Source organism: Notothenia rossii, assembly GCF_949606895.1.
Source record: "Notothenia rossii genome assembly, chromosome: 3".
In the NCBI taxonomy this organism is placed as follows: Eukaryota; Metazoa; Chordata; class Actinopteri; order Perciformes; family Nototheniidae; genus Notothenia; species Notothenia rossii.
Window position 1 is genome coordinate 1,064,332 of NC_136901.1, and position 23,824 is coordinate 1,088,155.

General features: G+C 48.3%; 2 protein-coding genes across 4 annotated transcripts in view; both read right to left on the reverse strand.

Moving 5' to 3' along the window:
• Positions 1-898: 898 nt before the first annotated feature.
• LOC307031175 (uncharacterized protein) lies at positions 899-7,473 on the reverse strand. 2 transcript variants are annotated; one of them, XM_079668036.1, is made up of 6 exons: positions 6,964-7,473; positions 5,927-6,202; positions 5,406-5,459; positions 4,670-4,750; positions 2,000-2,068; positions 899-1,543 (listed from the first exon to the last, which is right to left on the reverse strand). In XM_079668036.1, the coding sequence occupies exons 2-5, from the start codon at positions 6,192-6,194 to the stop codon at positions 2,004-2,006; spliced, it is 468 nt and encodes a 155-aa protein (XP_079524162.1). In that variant the 5' UTR covers positions 6,195-6,202; positions 6,964-7,473; the 3' UTR covers positions 899-1,543; positions 2,000-2,003. The 2 variants fall into 2 exon arrangements, with proteins under 2 accessions (XP_079524162.1, XP_079524163.1); XM_079668037.1 differs by having other exon boundaries at positions 899-1,546.
• Positions 7,474-13,464: 5,991 nt separating this feature from the next.
• LOC307031168 (uncharacterized protein) overlaps positions 13,465-23,824 on the reverse strand; it is a 15,050-nt gene continuing 4,690 nt past the window's right edge. For both annotated transcript variants that reach the window (XM_079668022.1, XM_079668021.1), the window contains 6 exons: positions 23,181-23,427; positions 22,897-23,025; positions 22,547-22,824; positions 17,880-22,398; positions 17,518-17,605; positions 13,465-16,789 (listed from right to left, as the gene is read on the reverse strand). In XM_079668022.1, the coding sequence (XP_079524148.1) occupies positions 16,186-16,789; positions 17,518-17,605; positions 17,880-22,398; positions 22,547-22,824; positions 22,897-23,025; positions 23,181-23,427 (5,865 nt within the window). In that variant the 3' untranslated portion in view covers positions 13,465-16,185. The remainder of the gene's footprint in view (positions 16,790-17,517; positions 17,606-17,879; positions 22,399-22,546; positions 22,825-22,896; positions 23,026-23,180; positions 23,428-23,824) is intronic.

Consider the following 23,824-nt stretch of genomic DNA (forward strand, 5'->3'; position numbering starts at 1 on the left):
TGAGAAAAGATCATCATTTTGCAAAAGCACTAAAATAGATGATAAATTAAGAACTAATAGATTCGGTATGACTAGAAGTAGATGCAAAACAAGAAGAGGCTCGTGGGATGCCAAACAACTACAAATATGTGCAAAATAAATCCAAGTGAATTGCAATATGAAAACAGAACGATGCAAACGAGGGAAATAAATAATAAGTGAAGAAAACTAGATGCAAAGCGACTTTCAGGACTCGGTATAAATGCTGTTCGTCTATAACACCTTTACATTTCTGCGTCTGTAATGTGAGTCATACCGTTAGCATTACGTTAGCATTACGTTAGCATTACGTTAGCATTACGTTAGCATTACGTTAGCATTACGTTAGGGAGGCTGTGTGTTGGTGTTGGGATCAAGGGAGCTCAGGTTCAAACCCCACTGCAGTCAGCATGTCGTTGTGTCCCTGTGGCGCAGTGGACTGGAGCTCAGGTTCAAACCCCACTGCAGTCAGCATGTCGTTGTGTCCCTGTGGCGCAGTGGACTGGAGCTCAGGTTCAAACCCCACTGCAGTCAGCATGTCGTTGTGTCCCTGTGGCGCAGTGGACTGGAGCTCAGGTTCAAACCCCACTGCAGTCAGCATGTCGTTGTGTCCCTGTGGCGCAGTGGACTGGAGCTCAGGTTCAAACCCCACTGCAGTCAGCATGTCGTTGTGTCCCTGTGGCGCAGTGGACTGGAGCTCAGGTTCAAACCCCACTGCAGTCAGCATGTCGTTGTGTCGGATTGCCCACAGTACTGAGTATGTAAGTCGCTTTGGATAAAAGCGTCTTACAAGTGACATGTAATGTAAATTAGCATTAGCTAATGCTAATGCTAATTTACATCCTCGTTGGAGTAGAGAAATAAAATGTAGGTAAATAAATATGTATCATAGTGTGTTTATTCCTCTTCAGTATGTACATATTGCACATGGCGGCACCTCAAACAATATAAATATACTGGAATATTATTAGATATTTGAATGACCATGTAAAACACCTTCAACAGCTGACGTCCAATCCGAGGCTTTGTCCATTAAGTCCTCCGAGAGCACCGGGAATACGTCAGAAAGAAAAGCCCAGAAGAAGCCTCTGATGATAAAAGGGAGACGTCCAACTCGGTTCAGCCGGAGAATAAATCCTGAAGCTTCAGAAAAATAACAATCCTCTTTCCGTCCGACGAGCTTCCAGACGAGACGGAGAGCCACGAGGGAAACGCTTATATTTAACTACAAATGATTTAAGAAGTGTATTTGAGCTCAGACTAAAAAGTACAGAAGTATAAAATAATTAAAAATATTCTTCAAATGAATTCTGACTTTTTACTTTCAAAATGATGATATTAAAAAATGTTGAACACTTGGCACGAATCCTCTTCCCTGTTCTAAACGTGTCCGTAGGCAGGGAGCAGAAATCGGCGCGTCTTATTGGCTGGTAGAAACAGCGCCGCCTCAGAGGAGTTCCTATTGGTCGGAGGGCTCTTCTTCTTCTCTTTACTGATTGGCCCTCACTTAGATCCCCATCAGGCGCTGCTAACAAAAGAAGAACAAGATCAATAAATACGTCAAATAATAAAAAATAAAGAGAAAGAAAAACAAATCAATGAGTAAATTAAAAAATATAAAAATGTTAAGACAATAAACATTTTTTTAATAAATTATGAACACCCAAAATATACATATGTATTATATGCACATAAATTATTTGTTATTTATTTAACCTTTCATTTTGTAACTTTTTATTCAATTTAGTAAAGTATCTTTCTTAATATTTTCAGATGATTTATTTAGTATTTAATGTTTTTCTATCTTTTTGACCCCCCCCCCCACCTCTCTTCACACCTTATGTATGAAGAGAGAGTCTCTCTGTGTTGCCTTCAGGCTCTCTGTGTTGCCTTCAGGCTCTCTGTGTTTTCCACGCTGGAACAGAAAGTCCGATTTGGAGATATTCTCCTGCAGAAATACCTCCAGATATGAATACCTCACCGTGTCATCTGTCTTTGCAGCGCGGGCTGTTGGCGAGGCGAGTCAGCAGACGGGCACATCGTTTATAATCTGGAAAACGAGAGAGAGAGGAGCAAACATGACGCGTGTCCTCGCCTGCAGACACATCGCCTGCAGACACGTGACGTGGCCTGCAGACACGTGACCTGCAGACACATCGCCTACAGACACGTGGCCTGCAGACACGTGGCCTGCAGACACGTGGCCTGCAGACACGTGGCGTAGCCTGCAGACACGTGGCCTGCAGACACATCGCCTAGACACGTGACGTGGCCCGCAGACACGTGGCCCGCAGACACGTGGCCCGTAGACACGTGGCCCGCAGACACCGTGGCCCGCAGACACGTGGCCCGTAGACACGTGGCCCGCAGACACGTGGCCCGCAGACACGTGGCCTGCAGACACATCGCCTACAGACACGTGACGTGGCCTGCAGACACGTGGCCTGCAGACACGTGACGTGGCCTGCAGACACGTGACCTGCAGACACATCGCCTACAGACACGTGGCCTGCAGACACGTGGCCTGCAGACACGTGGCGTAGCCTGCAGACACGTGGCCTGCAGACACATCGCCTAGACACGTGACGTGGCCCGCAGACACGTGGCCCGCAGACACGTGGCCTGCAGACACATCGCCTAGACACGTGACGTGGCCTGCAGACACGTGGCCTGCAGACACATCGCCTAGACACGTGACGTGGCCTGCAGACACGTGGCCCGCAGACACGTGGCCCGCAGACACGTGGCCCGTAGACACGTGGCCCGCAGACACGTGGCCCGCAGACAAGTGGCCTGCAGACACATCGCCTACAGACACGTGACGTGGCCTGCAGACACGTGGCCTGCAGACACGTGACGTTGCCTGCAGACACGTGGCCTGCAGACACATCGCCTAGACACGTGACGTGGCCCGCAGACACGTGGCCCGCAGACACGTGGCCTGCAGACACATCGCCTAGACACGTGACGTGGCCTGCAGACACGTGGCCTGCAGACACATCGCCTAGACACGTGACGTGGCCTGCAGACACGTGGCCCGCAGACACGTGGCCCGCAGACACGTGGCCCGTAGACACGTGGCCCGCAGACACGTGGCCCGCAGACACGTGGCCTGCAGACACATCGCCTACAGACACGTGACGTGGCCTGCAGACACGTGGCCTGCAGACACGTGACGTAGCCTGCAGACACGTGGCCCGCAGACACGTGGCCTGCAGACACGTGGCCTGCAGACACGTGACGTGGCCTGCAGACACGTGGCCTACAGACACGTGACGTGGCCTGCAGACACGTGACGTTGCCTGCAGACACGTGGCCTGCAGACACGTGACGTGGCCTGCAGACACGTGACGTAGCCTGCAGACACGTGGCCCGCAGACACGTGGCCCGCAGACACGTGGCCTGCAGACACATCGCCTACAGACACGTGACGTGGCCTGCAGACACGTGGCCTGCAGACACGTGACGTAGCCTGCAGACACGTGGCCTGCAGACACGTGACGTAGCCTGCAGACACGTGGCCTGCAGACACGTGGTCTGTAGACACGTGGCGTAGCCTGCAGACACGTGGCCTGCAGACACGTGGCCCGCAGACACGTGGCCTGTAGACACGTGGCCTGCAGACACATCGCCTGCAGACACATCGCCTGCAAACACGTGGCCTACAGACACGTGGCGTAGCCTGCAGACACGTGGCCTACAGACACATCGCCTGCAGACACGTGGCCTGCAGACACATCGCCTGCAGACACATCGCCTGCAGACAAATCGCCTACAGACACGTGACGTGGCCTGCAGACTGGAGGCCACATGTCTGCAGACGACGTCACGTGTCTGCAGGCCACGTGTCTACAAGCCACGTGTCTGCAGGCCACGTGTCTGCAGGCCACGTGTCTGCAGACGACGTCACGTGGCCTGCAGACACACCTGGTCCAGGACAACATCATGTGAACTTCCACGTCAGCAACATCCACGTTACAAATATTCATAATATAAATTCTCTATTTGATTACAAATTATTCCATAGAAATAAGTTTAATTTAATACAAGCTTTTTATGTCAAAAGAAATAAAGGAAATAAATAAAAGATTTAAGCATCAACAAAAATAAACTGTAATTATTGATTTATTATTACATACAGCTCCCTTCAATGTGCTGCAGGAGTTTGTTGGAGATCAAAGACAGGATGAGACTTGTCACACACACACACACACACACACACACACACACACACACACACACACACACACACACACACACACACACACACACACACACACACACACACACACACACACACACACACACACACACACACACACACACACACACACACACACACACACACACACACACACACACACACACACACACACACACACACAGAGACACACACACACAGAGAGAGAGAGAGAGAGACAGAGAGAGAGAGAGAGAGAGAGAGAGAGAGAGAGAGAGAGAGAGAGAGAGAGACACACACACACACACACACACACAATAAACTGAATGCATGATTTGAAATCACAAGAGCTGCTGTTGTGACACGATCAGACCGATAACAGAGTGTGTGTGTGTGTGTGTGTGTGTGTGTATGTGTGTATGTGTGTATGTGTGTGTGTGTGTGTGTGTGTGTGTGTGTGTGCGTGCTTACAGGCAGGTATCGTGCAGTCTCTGGTGTTGTGGTACAGTCGGTGGAAATGTTTTCTGCACTTTGGGTTGAAGTGAAGCGGACCTGTAGAGGAAACACACCTTCAGAAACGCTGCGCTCTGATAGGACGGAACGCTGATCTCATTAAGCATCTTACTAAAGACACAGAACACAATTACAGAATAACCAATTCACAAAGCACATGGGACAGCAGGAATCTGTCTTTAAATAAACGTTATCGAGATGTGGAGATCTAAACGGACGATAAAGTCTTCTCTGTGACTGCAGGTTCCTCGCTACGGAGGCTCAGAGGGGACAAATACTAATGTGGGATACAGTGTGGAGTAAAAACAAGGATTACATCAATAAATACATTTTAAAATGTAATTAAATGATATAATATTTTGATATTTATTTAAAATAGATTTAAATATAATTACAATTTCTTTTATATTTTAAATATATTATCTTGTATTTAATTTTACGCTATATTAATAAAAAATCAATAAAGAAATTAATTATAATAAAATATAAATTAATAAAAAATGTTCAATTAATTAATTAAAATATATAAATTCATCTTTATCTAAAATAAATATATATTTTAAGATATTATTTTATTTTGTGTGTGTGTGTGTGTGTGTGTGTGTGTGTGTGTGTGTGTGTGTGTGTGTGTGTGTGTGTGTGTGTGTGTGTGTGTGTGTGTGTGTGTGTGTGTGTGTGTGTGTAAAGCTCTCACCTGTCAGGTGTTTGAGGAACCTCTCCTTCTGTCGAGGGTCTCTGGGGTTCCCCTCTGGAAGAAAGAACAAAAGTAAACAATTATTAAAACCAATATATATTTATAGAAATAATTAAATATACCAAACTGGCCTTTAAATCTAAATGGAGTCACATAAATAAATCTATTTGAATCTGCTTCGGTTTCTTTGATGCTTTCTTGAAACGTTCCGTCGACGAGCCGGAGAATAATATTTAATCCTGATGTTGACATCTGTGCGCTCTAATGGAGCCTGCTGCAGAGGACCTTAAGTGAACTGTGGAGCCCTGCGCTCCTATTGGCTAGCGCTCCAACACATTGCACGTGATAGGCTAAGGGGCGGGACATCTCTAAGCGAGCTAACCAATCGGAGCAGCTCTGGTTTCAGACAGAGGGGGAACAGAGGAGCTGCAGCACAGGCAGTGTGAGAACAACATGTTTGTTATTTAAAATGTATTGTTATTAATGATATGATGTGTATAAGTATTACAGGTGGTACTGACCCGGTCCCTGGGGGCTCCTCGCCCGGCTGAGCGCCCCCCCGTCCTCCGCCCGGGTCCTGGACCCCCTGCCGAGCTGCAAGGCGCTGCGTCCATCAGAGAGCCCGTGGACCCCCTGCCGGGCTCCATGGAGCCCCTGCTGGGCCCCTTGGACCCCTTGCTGGGCCCCCTGGAGCCCCTGCTGGGCCTCAGACCCCCGAAGGAATCGGGCCGCGGAGCAGCGACCAGCGACCACGAGGAGCAGGAGCCACGACAGGAGAAGGAGGCGCATCGCTGCACCTGAGGAGAACAGCTGTTAGGTATCTCTTATGGCATGATGGGACTCCATACTGACGGTGACTGATTGGTTCATTGATTTTCTCGGGCCTTAAAACCAAACCGACGCACCGGAGGAGAAGACCATTTATATATCATATTTCATTCTACAAAAAAGATATCAAACATTTGAAACGCTGTTATTGAATTGTTACACAGCGACTCCAGAGCGTGGTTCATTGGTTCATTGGTTTCCTGAGCTCTAAAGCCACACCCCTTCAGCTCCAGGCGAGTTCTCTACTTTGAGTGATTATATAATACTGTAAACAACATGTTTAGTTTAGTTTAAATGTTCAAGTCTCTTTTCTGCATCTTTTCTGATAAATCCTCGTTTTGATCAGAAACTCAGCAGAAAAGAGTTTTTCTAATGAAACTTTAAACAAATGAATCTTTAGATGCTTTAAGTGTGTTACTAAAGTTAGAGGATGAGATTTAAAACTAATAAACTTTAATAAATGTGAATCAGATTTCCTCAAAGTTGATGGAAGTGAAGAAAGCGTGGCTTGAAGAGGCGGCTCTCTGAGAGTGTCATGTGTTCTCTCACTTTGGAGGAAACAAAGACACTTTATTCCCTAACTCTCACTGATCCGTAATGCCTCCTTTGCGTATGAAAACCTAACCTGTGGGAAAACTTGCAATATAAAAAAGATCAGTCTCAGTGTCAGTAAGGAGCTCTGGAAGTTTCGTGGAGATTAATCAAAGTTAAAGTTTCCACCTGCTCTCACCTGTGCGGTTCTCCAGCGGCTCGCTGCGCCTCTCCTCCCCGGGCAGAGCGCACTGTTCCCGGCTTCTCGCTCCCCGGCTCCCCGCTGAACTTCCGGATCTCGGAGGTGTCTGTCTGTGTTTCCTCTGCAGGTTTAGGAGCTGTTATCCCGGGTTAAGGAGCTGTTATCCCGGGTTAAGGAGCTGTTATCCTGGGTTACTGTCGCTCCGAGCTGCGGGGTCCGGGCGCATCTTCCTCATCTTCAGAGCCTCCTCATCCTCCTGCAGCAGCTGCCACCGCGTGCATCATGCTGTCGCGCGGGTTAAAGTCCAATTACAGGAAGTGCACGAGGAGGAGGAGGGAGGAGGAGGTGCGCGCGTGCACGTGCAAAATGACTTTTAACGTGCACGCGTACCAAAGGAGGAGCAGCACCCCCTCCCAGTGGAAATATTAATAACACATTATTTTTGAATGGTTATAAATGTTTACAAATACAAAATAAAGACAATGAATACAAATAAATAAATGTACATGTGGCAGTTTAAATAAATAAAATAAGCATTTTTATTTTATATTTCCAGATTTTTTCTGCAGCTAATTTACACAATTTTCTTTTTTGAAATAATTAAAAATTAAAAAATATATATTCAATTTTTGTATATACATATAGCTGCATATAAATTACTCTATTATAACATTTAAATAAAACACTATAAATAATAGGAATAAGACTATTTTTTTAATTAAAAAAACCCTTTTAATTTTAAAATAAAGGCAATTATATTTATGTAATTATTTAAGATCCATCCTTCCATCTTCTCCCCTTCCGTCGGGTCGCGGGGGTAGCAGTTCCAGCAGAGAGCCCCAAACGTTCCTTTCCCATCAACCAGCTCTGACTGGGGGGTCCCTTCAGATCATTGGTCTCTTTTTCAAGGGAGACCTGCTCAAGTAGATTCCACATGAAACATAAAAACATAAAACAACAGAACAACAAAAAAGACATCATACAGCATCGTTACAGGGGTTACAATTTACAATAACTGTCCACATGAAGAGGCACCAACAGCATCCGATTGAGTAGCATCCAACCGGCCCACTGAGCTTCTCCCCTTACCCCTCAGGGAGACCCCAGCCACCCTGCGGAGGAAACCCATCTCGGCCGCTTGTATCCGCGATCTCGTTCTTTCGCTCATGACCCATCCTTCATGACGTGGGGGGAAACCTGTGGTGCAGTGGGTTGTGCGTTGGTGTTCGGATCAGGGTTCAAACAGGTTCAAACCCCACTGCAGTCAGCATGTCGTTGTGTCGGATTGCCCACAGTATTGAGTATGTAAGACGCTTTGGATAAAAGCGTCTAACAAGTGACACGTGATGTAAATGATTCTCCGACCCGTCTCACGCTCCATTGTTCCCTCACTCGAGAACAAGCTCCCGAGATACTTGAACTCCTTCACTTGGGGTAAGGACTAGTGTTGTCACGATACCAACATTTTGGTTTCGATACCGATACCAAGTCAAGAATTGCGATTCCGATTCTTTTTCGATACTTTTCTTTAAAAAAGGGAAACGGTCTTAAATGTAATTATTGTGCTTTATTTCACACCAGAACCATAACACAAACTTTTAAACAATGAGAACAATAAACAAAATAAATGACAAGAATTCGTATTAAATAAAATTAAGCATCATCTGAAACAACTTTTTTGTTTTATAAAATATAATCTTTTTTATATTTTATTAACATGTACATGTCATGTAACAGTAATATAAATAATTATTGACAAAATGTATATTGCAGATGGTAAATTGGTAAATTAGCTAAAAAGATATTAGACAGTTATCAGTGCCATTAATTGCCTCGTCAAACTACGAAAACGTTCGTTTGTCACAAAATAAATTAAACTTGTTTGACTTAGATTTGAGGGCATGGGCTTGAGCATGATGTAATTATGTTATCTCTCACATTCGCTAACCTGTCTCTCTTTAAATTCTTTAAACAGCTCTGGATGCCGGTCGGCGGGTGCTAAGCCAAGTTTGATGTGTTGGCTCCCTTGGTTTGCAGAGATCTAAACCGTGTCTCACAGACAGGCCTCGTGGTGTCCGGAGGCCCCCTTGGTTTGCAGGGATCTAAACCGTGTCTCACAGACAGGCCTCGTGGTGTCCGGAGGCCCCCTTGGTTTGCAGGGATCTAAACCATGTGCTACAGACAGGCCTCGTGGTGTCCGGAGGCTTGCCCTTACTGTCAGAGATATCGCTCAAATACTTCCACATTTCGCTTCTGGCGTCTTTTTTGTCAACAAGCCGAGGGGCAGCGGCAGTTGCACTCCCACTTGCAGCCATGCTTCTCGTTTAGTTTTCTCACATGCTCTGGTAGCTAGCGCGTGGCCGCGTGCACGAGAGAGGGGAGGGGCTTAGAGCGTGCTGGAGAGGGGAGGCACTTAGAGCGTGCACGAGAGAGGGGAGGGGCTTAGAGCGTGCTTGGGAGGGGAGGGACTGTGGGCACGGCTGCAGTGCAGGGAGTGGAAGCAGAGCGCTGAACACACGGCTCTTATTAAAACAGTGCTTTCCCCCGTGATTCTTAAAGTACCGATACTAATGAAACGGAGGAATCGTAAAGTTTTTAACGGCAGGGTATCGCGGTACCTTTCAAGTATTGATACCACGTGCAACACTAGTAAGGACTCATTCCCTACTTGGAGTGGACAGTCCATCGGTTTCCTGCTGAGAACCATGGCCTCAGATTTCGAGGTGCTGATCCTCATCCCAGCCGCTTCACACTCGGTGTTGAACCGATCCAGTGAGTGCTGAAGGTTGCAGACCGATGAAGCCATCAGAACCACATCATCTGCAAAAAGCAGTGGTGCAATCCTTAGTCCACCGAACTGCAGACCCCCCCCCCACGACTACGCCTCCAAATCCCATCCATGTATATTACAAACAGGATTGGTGACAAAGCCCTGGCGGAGGCCAACCCTCACCTGAAATGGGTCCGACTTACTGCCGAGGACCCGGACACAGCTCTCGCTTTGGGAGTACAGAGATTGGATGGCCCTGAGTAGAGACCCCCTCACCCCAAACTCCCGCAGCACCTCCCACAGTGACTCCCTGGGAACCCGGTCATACGCCTTCTCCAAGTCTACAAAACACATGTAGACCGGATGAGCGTACTCCCAGGCCCCCTCCAGGATCCTTGCGAGAGTAAAAAGCTGATCCGTCGTTCCACGACCAGGACGGAATCCGCATTGTTCCTCCTCAATCTGAGGTTCGACAATCGGCCTGACCCTCCTTTCGAGTACCTTAGAGTAAACTTTCCCGGGGAGGCTGAGTAGTGTGATGCCTCTGTAATTGGCACACACCCTCTGATCCCCCTTTTTAAAAAGGGGAACCACCCCCCCGGTCTGCCACTCCTTCGGTACTGTTTCCGACTTCCACGCAACGTTGACGAGACGTGTCAACCATGACAGTCCCTCAGCACCCAGACCCTTCAGCATTTCTGTGCGGATCTCATCCACCCCCGGGGCTTTGCCACTGTGGAGTTGTTTGACGACCTCAGTGACCTCCCCCCGGGAGGTTGGTGTTGATCCCCCGTCATACTCCAGCTCTGCCTCTAACATAGAGGGCGGAGTTGTCGGGTTCAGGAGTTCCTCAAAGTGCTCCTTCCAACGCCCTAACACTCCATCAGTTGAGGTCAACAACGTCCCATCCTTACTGTACACAGCTTGGATGGTTCCCTGCTCCCCCCTCCTGAGGTGTCGGACAGTTTTCCAGAACAACTGTGGTGCCGCCCGAAAGTCCTTTTCCATGTCTTCTCCGAACTTCTCCCACACCCGCTGCTTTGCCTCGGCCACGCCTGAGGCTGCTGCCCTTCGGGCCTGTCAGTACCTTGCGTCTGCCTCGGGAGTCCCCCAGGATAACAAATCCCTGAAGGCCTCCTTCTTCAGTCGGACGGCTTCCCTGACCACCGGTGTCCACCAGGAGGTTCGAGGGTTACCGCCCCTTGAGGCACCTAGGACCTTGAGACCACAGCTCCCTGCCGCGGCTTCGGCAATAGAGGCTTTGAACACCGACCACTCTGGTTCAATGTCCCCAACCTCCACAGGAATGCCCAAAAAGCTCCGCCGGAGGTGTGAGTTGAAGGCCTCCTGAACTTGGGCCTCCTCCAGACGTTCCCAGTTCACCCGAACTACACGTTTGGGCTTACCAGGTCTATCCGGAGGCTTCCCCCGCCACTCGACCCAACTCACCACCAGATGGTGATCAGTTGACAACTCCGCCCCTCTCTTTACCCGAGTGTCCAAAACATACGGCCTCAGGTCCGATGATACGATAACGAAATCGATCATGGACCTTCTGCCTAGGGTGCTCTGGTACCACGTACACTTATGAGCATCCTTATGTTCGAACATGGTGTTTGTTATGGGCAATCCATGACTAGCACAGAAGTCCAGTAACAAACCACCACTCCGGTTCAGATCGGGCCGGGTAACCTCACTTCGTGTGTCGTCTTTCATGAGGTCTTTTGAACCAATCTTAGTCTGGCCCCTTGCCTGAGGTTGCGCTTCTGGTTATTCTCTGCGGTGGATTTAGCAACATGTAGTTCATGTAGTTCTCCATGTCCACTTGTTGCTGATGGTTGTGGTAGAGGAGCCGTAGATTTTGCACTAACATCTGTAGCATGGTCAGGAGCTACTGACAGTAGCTCCTGACCATGATCCAGCAGAGGTGGGGAGAGGCGGGGCTATGGCGTCATCGTTATCAGAAAATGATCGTATAGGACGTACACATGGAGCTGTTTGACCCCCCAAAGCATTTCGTCCGCAGATCTGTCCCAGATCTATCACCTTGGGAGCTGTTATCGTTTGAGGGCTCCGTTTCCGCGGTTCCGTTACGGCCTCGTGTGAACGGACCGTCCATACGATACTGTAGCGGATACAACCCGTTTCGTCTCCGTGGCCTTAGTCAATGCATCCCATGTTTCCTTTGCCCAGACCTGCCCTTCCAACCTGAGAGCTGAACCACGTGACCTGCAGAGACCTGAGAGCTGAACCACATGACCTGCAGAGACCTGAGAGCTGAACCACGTGACCTGCAGAGACCTGAGAGCTGAACCACATGACCTGCAGAGACCTGAGAGCTGAACCACTTGACCTGCAGAGACCTGAGAGCTGAACCACATGACCTGCAGAGACCTGAGAGCTGAACCACGTGACCTGCAGAGACCTGAGAGCTGAACCACATGACCTGCAGAGACCTGAGAGCTGAACCACTTGACCTGCAGAGACCTGAACCACGTGACCTGCAGAGACCTGAACCACGTGACCTGCAGAGACCTGAACCACGTGACCTGCAGAGACCTGAGAGCTGAACCACATTACCTGCAGAGACCTGAGAGCTGAACCACATGACCTGCAAAGACCTGAGAGCTGAACCACATGACCTGCAGAGACCTGAACCACGTGACCTGCAGAGACCTGAACCACGTGACCTGCAGAGACCGGAACCACGTGACCTGCAGAGACCTGAACCACGTGACCTGCAGAGACCTGAACCACATGACCTGCAGAGACCTGAACCACGTGACCTGCAGAGACCTGAACCACGTGACCTGCAGAGACCTGAACCACGTGACCTGCAGAGACCTGAACCACGTGACCTGCAGAGACCTGAGAGGTTTCAGCGGCGCGCCCTTATTTGTTCTCCAGATAGAAAGTCCTGAGAGATGATGAGGGTATTACCTGAGTTTACCTGAGTTACCTCTGTTTGTTCAGGTTTCTGAGGAATGCTGTTTATTCTGCTCACTTTCCCACACTACTGCCCCCCCCTTACTACTGCAGCGGGACCTGGACCCCCGCCAGAGAAAAACACAAAACGACTTAATATGGGGTCTCAAAAGATAAAATATTTGTTCCCTTTAATTAATCACAAGTAACAAATATATATTTAATTAATTATAATCAAAAAAGGGATAAAGTAATAAAATGGCAAAATAAATGTTGAATTAAAAAGTAATATATGTATCAGGAATACAAACAATTATAAAAAACAATGTATTTATTAAATAAATAATAACTATTTATTATCGTATGAGTCTTTAATTCCCACACCCTCCCCTCTGCTTCAGATAACTGTGTGTTTCAGAAAGATGACTGTGTAGCAGTAATAGTTTACTGATCATTTGTTAAACAGGATTACAGTCTGACAGCTTCTCCTCGAGGCGTTCAGGGTCCCATCTGAAAACAGGATTAAAACACTTTCTATACAAACTCATAAACTCTGAGTCTGATGTGAAGGAGAGATTTAGGAGATAAAAGAAAAACAAATAGAGACGTTATGGTGACGAAAGAAAACACACACACACACACACACACACACACACACACACACACACACACACACACACACACACACACACACACACACACACACACACACACACACACACACACACACACACACACACACACACACACACACACACACACACACACACACACACACAGAGCCAAGAACAACACCAGGTGTGTGCAGGTGTGACGTACTTTAATGCATTCAGTTTCTTTTATTTACCTGTACATGTTTCTGATCCCCGCACACAGATGCTCCCTATTGTCTCTATCTACCGTCCTGTTGTTCTACTATAAAAAAGTACAAATCCAAATATTATAGGAGATACTTCAGCAGCTTTAAAGGTCCCCTATCCTCCTCCTCCTCTTCATCAATATATCACAGGTCTCAGATATATCCAGAGCCTGTCTCTGATTGGCTGAAACACCAAACAGATCATTGCAGCATTACCCATAATCCCCTCTGCTTCAGCCCTGTTTCCAAAAGTGCTAATTCTCTGTGTGTTACTTTAGATGAAAATAAGGAGCCCCTCCCCACGCCCCTCTGATACCTCATTCACATCAGGGGTCTGCAACCTTTTTGACCAAAAGAGTCATTTTGCTACTTTTCCCCAAAAAAATGTTTGTCTGGAGCCGCAAAACATATTTCATAGCTTGATAGCTTATAAAGTATTTGTATTTATTGTTATATCAGACAAAAACTACAGTTCTTTTGCATTTATTAGGCTATTTATTAAGTTATATAAAACTGTTAACCTCTAATAAGAAACAAAGAACTCCTATAAGGAGAATTACAAATAATACACAGGCCTACTTTAAAATAAATTAAACACAGCACTTGGGGAGTCCTCTGCACATTTGAAGGGGAAAAAAATATTATTAAAATGGGCCCACTTTGAAATAAATAAAACATAGAGCTGCATCCTAAAAAGAGTTAGAGGTAGGGTAGGTAAGAATGGAGAAACCAGCTCGAGTGCCCTAGAATTTGAAAATACACAACCGGAAAAAATATGCCTCTTCCTTCAGACTTTCTTACAGAGTCCCTCCTCCAACACACACGAACGCGCACATGACCAATGAGGGCACGAGATAAATGTGTGCACAGATGGAAGGCTGACAGGCAGGTAGGCCATCCAGTTACTTTAGCCGGGCCGGCTCAGATGATTGGTCGTGCTTTCTACAGCGCTACGGCTTCCAGAGATTAATTTTTGTATATATTTATTGTCAAAGCATTTAATATATTCATTGCTATCGGGACGTTAAGAGCATTCCATGGAATATAACAAAAAGTGTTTTCTGAAATAAATTACATACCCCATTGAATTATGACTGAAGATCGTCAGCTGTCTTCCTCTCCCGTGTTGTTACTCGATACGTAAAGGCTGCAGCACCTTTGACAACTTCTCTCTACATATCAAACATACCGGTAAACCAGCATCGTTTGCTGTGAAAGCATATAACTCTGTCCACACAGAATTAAATCCTGTGTTCCTCCGGTACTGTTCTTTGATTTATCCATAGTTCGCTCATCGAGCCGGGGTCAGGTTATTCACCCGCAGGAAAAGGCGCTGGCGCGGGACCGTAGCAGGATGTGACGCATATTTTAGTTGACCTAATTAAAACCGTTTTGTTTTTTATTTATGTGTCACAGTATCACCTCAAAATACAAGATACGAAACATTTTACACCGTGCAACAAAATATAAATAGTCCTACAAATACTTTTATTTTATTTCCTTCTTATTTTTGTCTAAGCTCAAGGGAGCCAGAGCAGAGGGCTTAAAGGGCCTCATGCGGCTCGAGGGCCGCGGGTTGCCGACCCCTGCTTTAGATGAAGATAAGGAGCCCCTCCCCTCTGATGCGGCTTTCACACCAACGCGGTTCCCGTTCTAGCTCCTCTTGAGCTTTTCTGGTTCGGAACCGGTTTTTCTTTTCCGCCCCCGTTTTGTTCACACCGCCCAGAGCCCGACTGGTGCTGCCGCTGCTGCGTCATGACTTCGCCGTTTACGTCGCTGATTTTCTCCCCAACGGCGTTACGGCGCTCACAACAACAACAACAACAACAATGGGGGACTACGTCGGAAGTGTGTGTTTGCAATCTAGTCACTTTGCTCAGCGCTACTGCTTGTAACAACTTGTATTTGCCGTACTCACCTTTAACGTTAGCTCAGGTTAATCTCGCCCCCCTTCGACGTAAGCGGTTCTTGCTTCTAGACCGACAATGTTTTGGTGCTTGAAACGAACCGGATTCCAGAGCTTAGAGAAGGCTCCGCAGCGGTGTGAATAGGAAAACCGGTGCTTTTCAAGCTCCAGCTCCGAACCGGCCCTGGAACCACGTTTTTGTGAAAGCCCCAAGAGAGATTAACTCAATGGTGCTCTAGGGGGAGATTCAGGTGATAACGGGGGGGGGGGGGGTTACCTTGGTTGCTGATTGGCGAATGGTTACACAAGACAAAACATTGTTATGACATCATCAAGTGGCCAAAATCTGAGAGAGAGTCTCTTTACACAGAGGGGACACGTGTTGATGCAGAGGAGACATGAAGAAGAGGATTTAGCAGAATGGGTGACCTTTAAAATAAAACAGTAAAATAACAATATGAGAAATAAAGAGACGTATTTACAGAATAGGAAAACAGCTGAGGGACGGGGATTCGTTTAAAAAATGAGATTATAGGGTTGAGAAAAAAATGACACATCTTAAAAATATTTAAATAAGTAGTAAATGTATATGAATATTTCCCGCTTCCCCAACTCAGTGATAGTATTTTTTTAGGACCTAAATACGTGGTCGCTGTGATAAAGTGAGAGTATAAAGTCATCACAGCCATGTCCTCTTCAGGCTTCCGTAGAGAGAAATGTGCTTCGTACATTCAGTAAAACGCTCCGAGAGAAGCCCTTTCAAACGTCCGTAAAAACCTCATCGTCTTCCTCCTCTTCCTCCTCCTCTTCATCGCTTCCTCCTTCAAAGATGGCCGTCATGGGGGCGGCGAAGAGGCGAGAGCGAGCGGAGAAATGCCGGCTGGAGGAGCAGGGGGGGGTGAGGGAGCGAGGACGAGGAGAAGAGGAGGAGGAGGAGGAGGAGAGGAAGAGGAAGTGAGGAGAGGAAGAGGAGGAGGAGGAGGAGGAGGCGAGGAAGAGGTCCCGCCCCCAACCGAACCCAATCAGGGAGAAGTTCTGATCGAATGGCGGCGAGTTTAAACCGGACAGATCTGGGGTTTCTGCAGCTTTGCTGTGACGCTCTGCCGCCCTCTGGTGGTCGGACATAGGAAGGACACGGAGACGCTCAACGGCAGAGATTCGAGAAGAAGAGCGACCGCCCTTTCTCAGCAGGAGAGCCTTAAAGCTGTCGCTCCTCGACCACCTCTGACCCTTTAGGGAGGTAGGGGTGACCGGAGAGGAAGAGGAAGAAGAGGAGGAGGAAGAGGAAGAAGAGGAGGAGGAAGAGGAGGAGAGTCGTCCATCATCTCCTGAATCCCGTCTTCCTAACATCTTCCTCTTAGACCTGAGAGAGACAGAAAACAAACCCGTCACTTCCTGTTCTTTCCGTCCGAGCCTGGTCTGCTGTGATTGGTTAGCTGGCCGGCTCTGTTGTGATTGGTCAACTGCTTAAGGGTGAAAACAGGGATGTTGCAGACCATGGGGGCTGGATGTGTGAGGGGGAACCAGGAAGATGGAGAACAGAGGGCGCTTCAAACAAGAGAGGGAACAAAGGGACAGGAAGCTAAGGTTTACAGGGTAATAAAGATATAGGAGTCCTAGAAGAGCCGTACGAAAATAAGAAATCTGTAAAATAAGGTAAAAACGTTCGTGAGAAAAAAGTGACATTTACATAAAAAAATTGAAACTAATATTTTTTTATGATTTACCTTTAAACATAATATTTAGTTTTTTTTACATTTATTTAGTTTTTCTTTTACAGATTTATTATTTTTTACGGCACTTTTAAAAATCTTCTAGAAAGGGACAGGTTAATATTTACCTAGCTAAACCGAGCTAACGCTAACTACCGCACATTTAGTCACCATGTTTACCTGCTGGGCTTCACTCTGTGCCTTCCCAGAATGCACTGCTCCACAGAGGTGAAAGGAGAGATGAAGCAGACTCATGGTGGATGTGTTGGTACAGTAAAAGTGTGTGTGCAGTGTGTGTGTGTGTGTGTGTGTGTGTGTGTGTGTGTGTATGTGTGTGTGCGTGCGTGCGTGCGTGCGTGCGTGCGTGTGCGTGTGCTACCTGTGGATGACGGTGAACAGATCCTCTGTGGTTCGCGGTCGATCGGAGACGAACATCTGATCCGCAGAAACAGTGACGAACACATCGCCTGGACGGGAGAACGAGAAGTATTTATTTACGTTTCAAAGAAGAGTACAAGTGTGAGCAACAGTTCAGACTCCTTTGGGTGGGAATCATGCTTCCCTTTTTAAAAAAAGCATGACAGGAATACCATACTTAATGACAAACCTAGTCATAGTGGGAAAGAACATACACAATATAGTATACAAATCAATAAAGTTAAAGGTGAGAAGTATTTATTTTCTACGTTTACACGATTAAGGTCATTGCCGTTTGTAAATAAAATAAAATATGGAGCTTACCGTCTTCATGTTTTCCGGTCGTCGTCCTGCCTTCGTCGCTCCTGTCCTTCTCCTCTTCCTCTATCAGGAGATCAGGAAGTGAAGGCGCCCCAGGCAGGCTCTCATTGGACAGCGCACTGCTGAGGGAGCAGCTGCTTGGACCAATCAGAGCGCGGGGAATCTCTGTCGTCATCCTCACTCTTGTTTGCATCGTTCTTCCTTTCACCACATCCCGCTCGTCGTCGGATGAAGACGAAGACGATGACAGTGAGGAAGAGGAAGAGTAGGAGCGCCTCATAGTCGAAGCGTTCATCAGCAGTTGTCGGCCCACCCTCCTCTTCCTCCTCTTCCTCGATTTGTCCTTTTTCCTGGTGGTTGTTGGCATCATCATCGTGGTCGTCTTCATCCCTCTCTCTTCCTCCTCTTCCTCTTCAGCCATCGATGACGTCATCATGATCCTCTGAGGTGTTTTGTCCTCATCTTTATGAAGTCTTGAGTTGAGGATCCAGGGGTCCGAGGCACCGTTTTGAAAGGAAGTGGCTCCGTTTGCCCCAGAGTCCCCCAAGGTACTACAAGAACCAAGGTATGAGGTTCCCCATGTTCCTGAGGTACTGAGGTTCCTAGAGATGCCCATGGTCCCTACATTGCTACAGGTCTCTGAAGTTCCACAAGTTCCTAAGGTATCTTGGTTCTCCAAGGTGCTTATGGTCCCCAGGGTGCTACAAGTCTCAGAGGTGCCCCTTGATTCTGAGGTACCACAGTTGGCCATATAACTCATGCTTGCATTGATAGTGTTTGGAGCCCCTTTAATACCAGAATACTCTGCAGTGCCAATGACCCCTGAAAGACCACAGTTCCTAGAGATGCCCATGGCCCCTAAGTTGTTAAAGGATCCTAAGGTATCCCGGTTCTCCGAGGTGCTTATGGACCCAAAGGAGCTACACATGTCCGAGTTACCCCATGATTCTGAGGTAACACAGTTCGCCAAAGAACCCCTGTAACCATTGATGGTGTTTGGAGCCCCTTTGATATCACTGTACTCTGCAATACCCTTAACCCCTGAGGGGTCACAGTACCCAATTATGCCAATGGTCCCTAGGTTGATAGAGGTCTCCATGGTACCTGTGGTTCCTGACGTACCACAGTTTTCCAAAGTACTCATGGTCACATTGATAGTGTTAAGAACCCTTTTGGGACTCCGGTTCGCAGAAACACCCATGACTCCAGAGGGTCCCAAGTTCCCATTTATGCCATTTGTTCCTAGGTTGCTTCTTGTCTCCATGGCGCTATTCAAAGTGTTTCTAGTATCTGTGATGTCTGGGGTAGAATGGTTCCCCAAGGTGCTCACAGTGCCACAGGTCTCTGAAATGATTCTTGATCCTAAGGCACCACAGTGGCTATAGATGCCCTTGTTCCCTCGTGTGCTACTGGTCTCTGAGGTTCCCCATGCTCCTGGGGTACCACAATCTTCCAAGGTACCCATGTTGCAGTTTAAAGTGTTTCTAGCCCTTGTGTTATCCACGATCTCTGAGTTGACAATAGTATCTGATGTACTACAGCCCCCCAAAGTAGTTTTAGTCGCCCCTTTGATACTCTGAGTCTCGGAGAGTCCCATGATCCCTGAGGCATCACAGTGTCCGTATATTCTACTGGTCTGCAAGGTTCCCCATGTTCCTGATGTACCACAGTTCTCCAATGTACTCATGTTGCAGTTTAAAGTGTTTCTAGCCCTTGTGGTTTCCACGATCCCTGAGGCACCCATGGTCTGTGAAATACCAACGACCTCCTGGGGGGCACAGTTCCCTTTGGACGACTCCCCGTGAGTTCCAAATTCAATGAGTTGTTTGATTCTTTCGGGGGAAAGATCTGGCTTCTTGTGCACAATCGGTGGTTTCTGCCTTTGGGGGGAGCTGGAAGGGGTCACTGATTCGTCAGGACTTGTGGTTCTTTCAGTAGTTTGTGCCAAGTGCTTTGGTGAAGGTGAGCTGCTGTTGGGAGGACTATGCACAGGTGAGGAATCAGGGGGAAGCTGGGATTGCCTCTTTAACCCAACTTGTCTTCTTTTTGCCTCCGGGGACGCCATGAGACCCAGGACGCCAAGATCAGGTTTCTTTGGGACAGTCGGCTTCGTCGGGGAGCGGGGGTTTTTCTGGGTAGCTTCATTACAGACTATATTATTCTGTGGTAAATCACTAAAGGATGTTGGAACTCCATCAGCTGCACCATTCCACATTTCTGAATCATCCCTATTGTTTGTCTCCATGCCATCTTTGCTTGTTCTACTTTCTCTTTGTTTTGCTCCAGAGAGGGTCCAGTATGAAGAATCAGTGTTTCCTTGTTGTGCAGTTAGCATAGCGTCTGCTAACATTGTATCCGTGACTTGTTGTTGTTGTTGCTGTTGTTGGACAGTTATTCTAGTGTGGTCTTCGTCAGTTCCGTCAGACATTTTGACCCAGGGACTATCAGGTGTGAAGACTTGAGTGTTTGCCAGTGTTGCATACATATCTGAATGCTCCTTCTCCAGTTCAGTGTACTGCATATCTTGGGGTTTAGGCTCAGAGCTTCTCTGGTTAGCAACAGTGCTGTTTGGGCTCTGAAGATTAGCATTAGAAGACGTATCGTTGGGTTTCCTTATGTCACTTTTTGTTGGGTTGTAGTTATCATGTTCAGCCTCCGTTACGTAAGCATTGGCTGGGCAATCAAGGTGAGCATTTCCAAATAAATCCCTAATGGTGTTAGCTTCATTGCTATCAAGATCACAGACAGCTTTTTGTGTCCCAGTACCAACTAGTTTAGCATCAGCATTAGCCGACACAGCACTGCCTAGATTGGCTTCTTTACTAGGTAGCTCGTGTTTAGCATTAGCAGAATCAGCTAGCATGATGCTAGTTAGCAGGCATTCCTTGACGTGCCGAAGCTTGACGCCCTGCAGAGCTTGTGCAGTGACGAGAGGGGGGAGGTTTGGAGACTTGCGGAGTACTGGTGGGGGGAGGGGGGAGGTAGATGGGGGAGGAGGTGGAGGAGGAAGGTCAACAATCCGCAAGAGTTCTGAAGGGGGAGGAAGAGGGGGGGAATCTGGAGGTGGAGGGAAGCTGAAGGTTTGTTTAGCAAAGTAGGAATAGGAGGGTGGAGGCGGTCGGAAGGAAGGAGGAACAGGGGGAGGAGGGGGGAGGGAAGAAGGTGGGAGAGGAGGTGGAGGAGGTGGAGGAGGAGGAGGAGGAGGAGGAGGAGATGAAGGTGGGGGAGGAAGAGATGAAGGCGGGGGAGGAAGAGCAGCAAAGAGGTTGGTAAAGGATGGAGCAGGAAGTCGAGGAGATACGAAAGTTGGCGAGTAAAAGACGGGAGGCAAAGGAGAGGTGCATTGTGGGAGAGGAGGTGGGGGAGGAGGGGGAGGAAGCTTAGCTGAAGAGTCCAAGGAGGTGCAAGAAGAGAGGGAGGAGGTGGAGGAAAAGGGGGAGGAGATGAGGGACGACTTCCTCTCCGGCACAGGTGGCTTCGCCCTCCCTTCAACCTTGGAGGTGGTCCTTGGTATGGGGGAGAGGGGGTGAGTTGGGGGGAGGGAAAAGGCTGAGAGGGGGGAGAGTGGGGGGGAAGGGAAGAGGGGGGAGAGAGGGGGGGAAGGGGAGAGGGAGGAGGAAACGGGAGTGCCGGGCGTAGGGGTGTTAGACTGACTGGAGTATCCGCTGGAGGGGGAGGCGAGACGTTGAATCCTGAGAGAGGCATTCGGCTGGGGGTTGAGGCTAAACCCCTCCTCCTCTGATCCAGGGGGGAGGAGGGGAGAATGGGGGAGGCATATAGGCGGTACCTCCTCAAAGGGGGAGGTTAAGGGTTCAAAAGTAGTGACGGTCCCACAGTTAAACCCACTCTGGCGCAGCTTGCTGCTCCGGGGCACCCATGGGTCTTGGACGGCCTTCGAGGAGGAGGAGATGGGGGAGGAGATGGGGGAGGAGATGGGGGAGGAGATGGGGTTTTTTCTGGAGCGCGGTGGTTTCATCCGAGCTTGCCTTTGCTGCCTCAGGGAGTCGGAGCGTAGCGGGGGAGGAGGAGGACGCTTGGACTTCCGGAGGGAGATACTGCGGGCGATGGAGCGACCGGAGGATCGTGCGGGGTCACCGCTCCAACTGTCCCCAGAAACGGAGCTCACCTCCTGGGTGAAGCCACTCTGGATGCTGGAGCTCGGGGAAAAGTAGCTGATCTGAGAATCTGTGATGGAGGAGGCGACTCTCTCTGAGGTGTTGTCAGAAGGGGTGGAGCGACCGGAGGAAAGCAGGGGGTCACCGCTCCAATCTTCCCCAGAAACAGACCTCATCTCCTGGCCGATGCCGCTCCAGTCCGTTCCCCTGCTCTGGATGCTGGAGCTCTGGGAGAGGGCCTGGTAGCTGATCTGAGACTCAGCGATGGAGGAAGAGGAGCGGTAGTGGGAGGAGGAGGAAGGGGAACTGGGAGACTCGTTAAGGGTAGTGTCGCTGGGGTGAGACCACTCGGAGGGAGACTGGGGGAGGACTCTGGCTGCGGGGGCGTTGGGGAATCCTTCAAGCTCCTGGGAGTGGAGAAGAAAACATGAAGCATTATAAGGAACCTCTTATTCTCTGGTAACGAGTATCTGTACTTCTACTTGAGTAAAGGATGTGTGTGCTTTTGCCATCTCTGATAAAAACAAATGTTCAGTCTGTTTCTCCTAGACTGACCTGGCAACAAGACGAGGAGGCGCTGATGGTCCTGCAGGAGGCGCTGGTTCCACTGGCCTCAGAGTTCAGGGAGGAGGTGGTTTCCTGACGGGGGAGGCTGAAAACCTCTGAGGTGGGGGAGGAGGTGAGGGAGGCCATGAGGCTGGACATCCCCCTTCCTCTCGGGGCTCTAATCCTCCTCGATGGGCACTTCACCTCCTCACCTGAGTGCCTTGGGGATTCACAGGAGGCGGGTCGACCCACGGTGGAGTACTGACCCGGCAGGACCAGCTGAGAGTCTGGAAACAGAGTGAGATTTAGGATAACGAACGAGAAGCAATAACAGAAGAGTATTTCCGTGTTGGTTTTACCGAGTTTCCTGACGTCGTCTGGGATACCGGTGACAGTCTTCCGGCGGTTCAGGAGTCGCGGTTGGTTCAATAACGAGTCGGTGTTGGGAGCAACTTTACGAAAGCTGGCCTGACGATCAAAACTCTCTCCTGAAGAGCAAACATGGACTCTCAAAACTCACTTGTTAACTCTAGCTTTCAAACCCCGATCAACAACCCACACACGTTACTCACACTTGGATTAGGACTACAGTTTATGTTTTTTGTTGCGCTATAAACATTTTATGTATTATTATTATTATTACCTGTGATGTTGATGGGGACGATGTCAGCTGGGACGGCACCCGCCTGCTGCCTCATCCTCTCCTCAGGAGTGGGCAGGTGGAGGTTCAGCTGTTTCTCCTCCTCTTCGTCTTCCTCCTCTTCCTCAGGCTGCTCGTAGGTGAAGACTTCCCAGCAGGAGGCTCGGTGACCCGGGTTGAGAACCAGAGGAGTCACGGGGCGCGTTTGGTTCAGAATGAACACCTCGTCATCGTCAGAGAACGCTGAGGACTGAGAGCACAGAAACACCTTCATTTAGATATTTCAAGATCATTTAAACCTGAGTTTAAACCCAGTATCAGTCTACATTAGTCTAGTCTACTTTAGTCTACATTAGTCTAGTCTACTTTAGTCTACTTTAGTCTAGTCTACTTTAGTCTACATAAATCTAGTCTACTTTAGTCTACATTAGTCTACATTAGTCTAGTCTACATTAGTCTAGTCTACATTAGTCTAGTCTACTTTAGTCTACATTAGTCTAGTCTACATTAGTCTAGTCTACATTAGTCTACATTAGTCTAGTCTACTTTAGTCTACATTAGTCTAGTCTACTTTAGTCTACATTAGTCTAGTCTACTTTAGTCTACATTAGTCTAGTCTACTTTAGTCTACATTAGTCTAGTCTACT

What these genes read in the sequence shown, in the direction of transcription:
- LOC307031175 (XM_079668036.1), bottom strand. Translation starts at nt 6,194, where the DNA reads ATGCGCCTCCTTCTCCTGTCGTGGCTCCTGCTCCTCGTGGTCGCTGGT. An exon ending in GTTCCTCAAACACCTGACAG is followed by an intron (nt 4,751 to 5,405) that starts GTGAGAGCTTTA and finishes TTTCCTCTACAG; the next exon opens with GTCCGCTTCACTTCAACCCA. An exon ending in AGACTGCACGATACCTGCCT is followed by an intron (nt 2,069 to 4,669) that starts GTAAGCACGCAC and finishes CTCGTTTTCCAG; the next exon opens with ATTATAAACGATGTGCCCGT.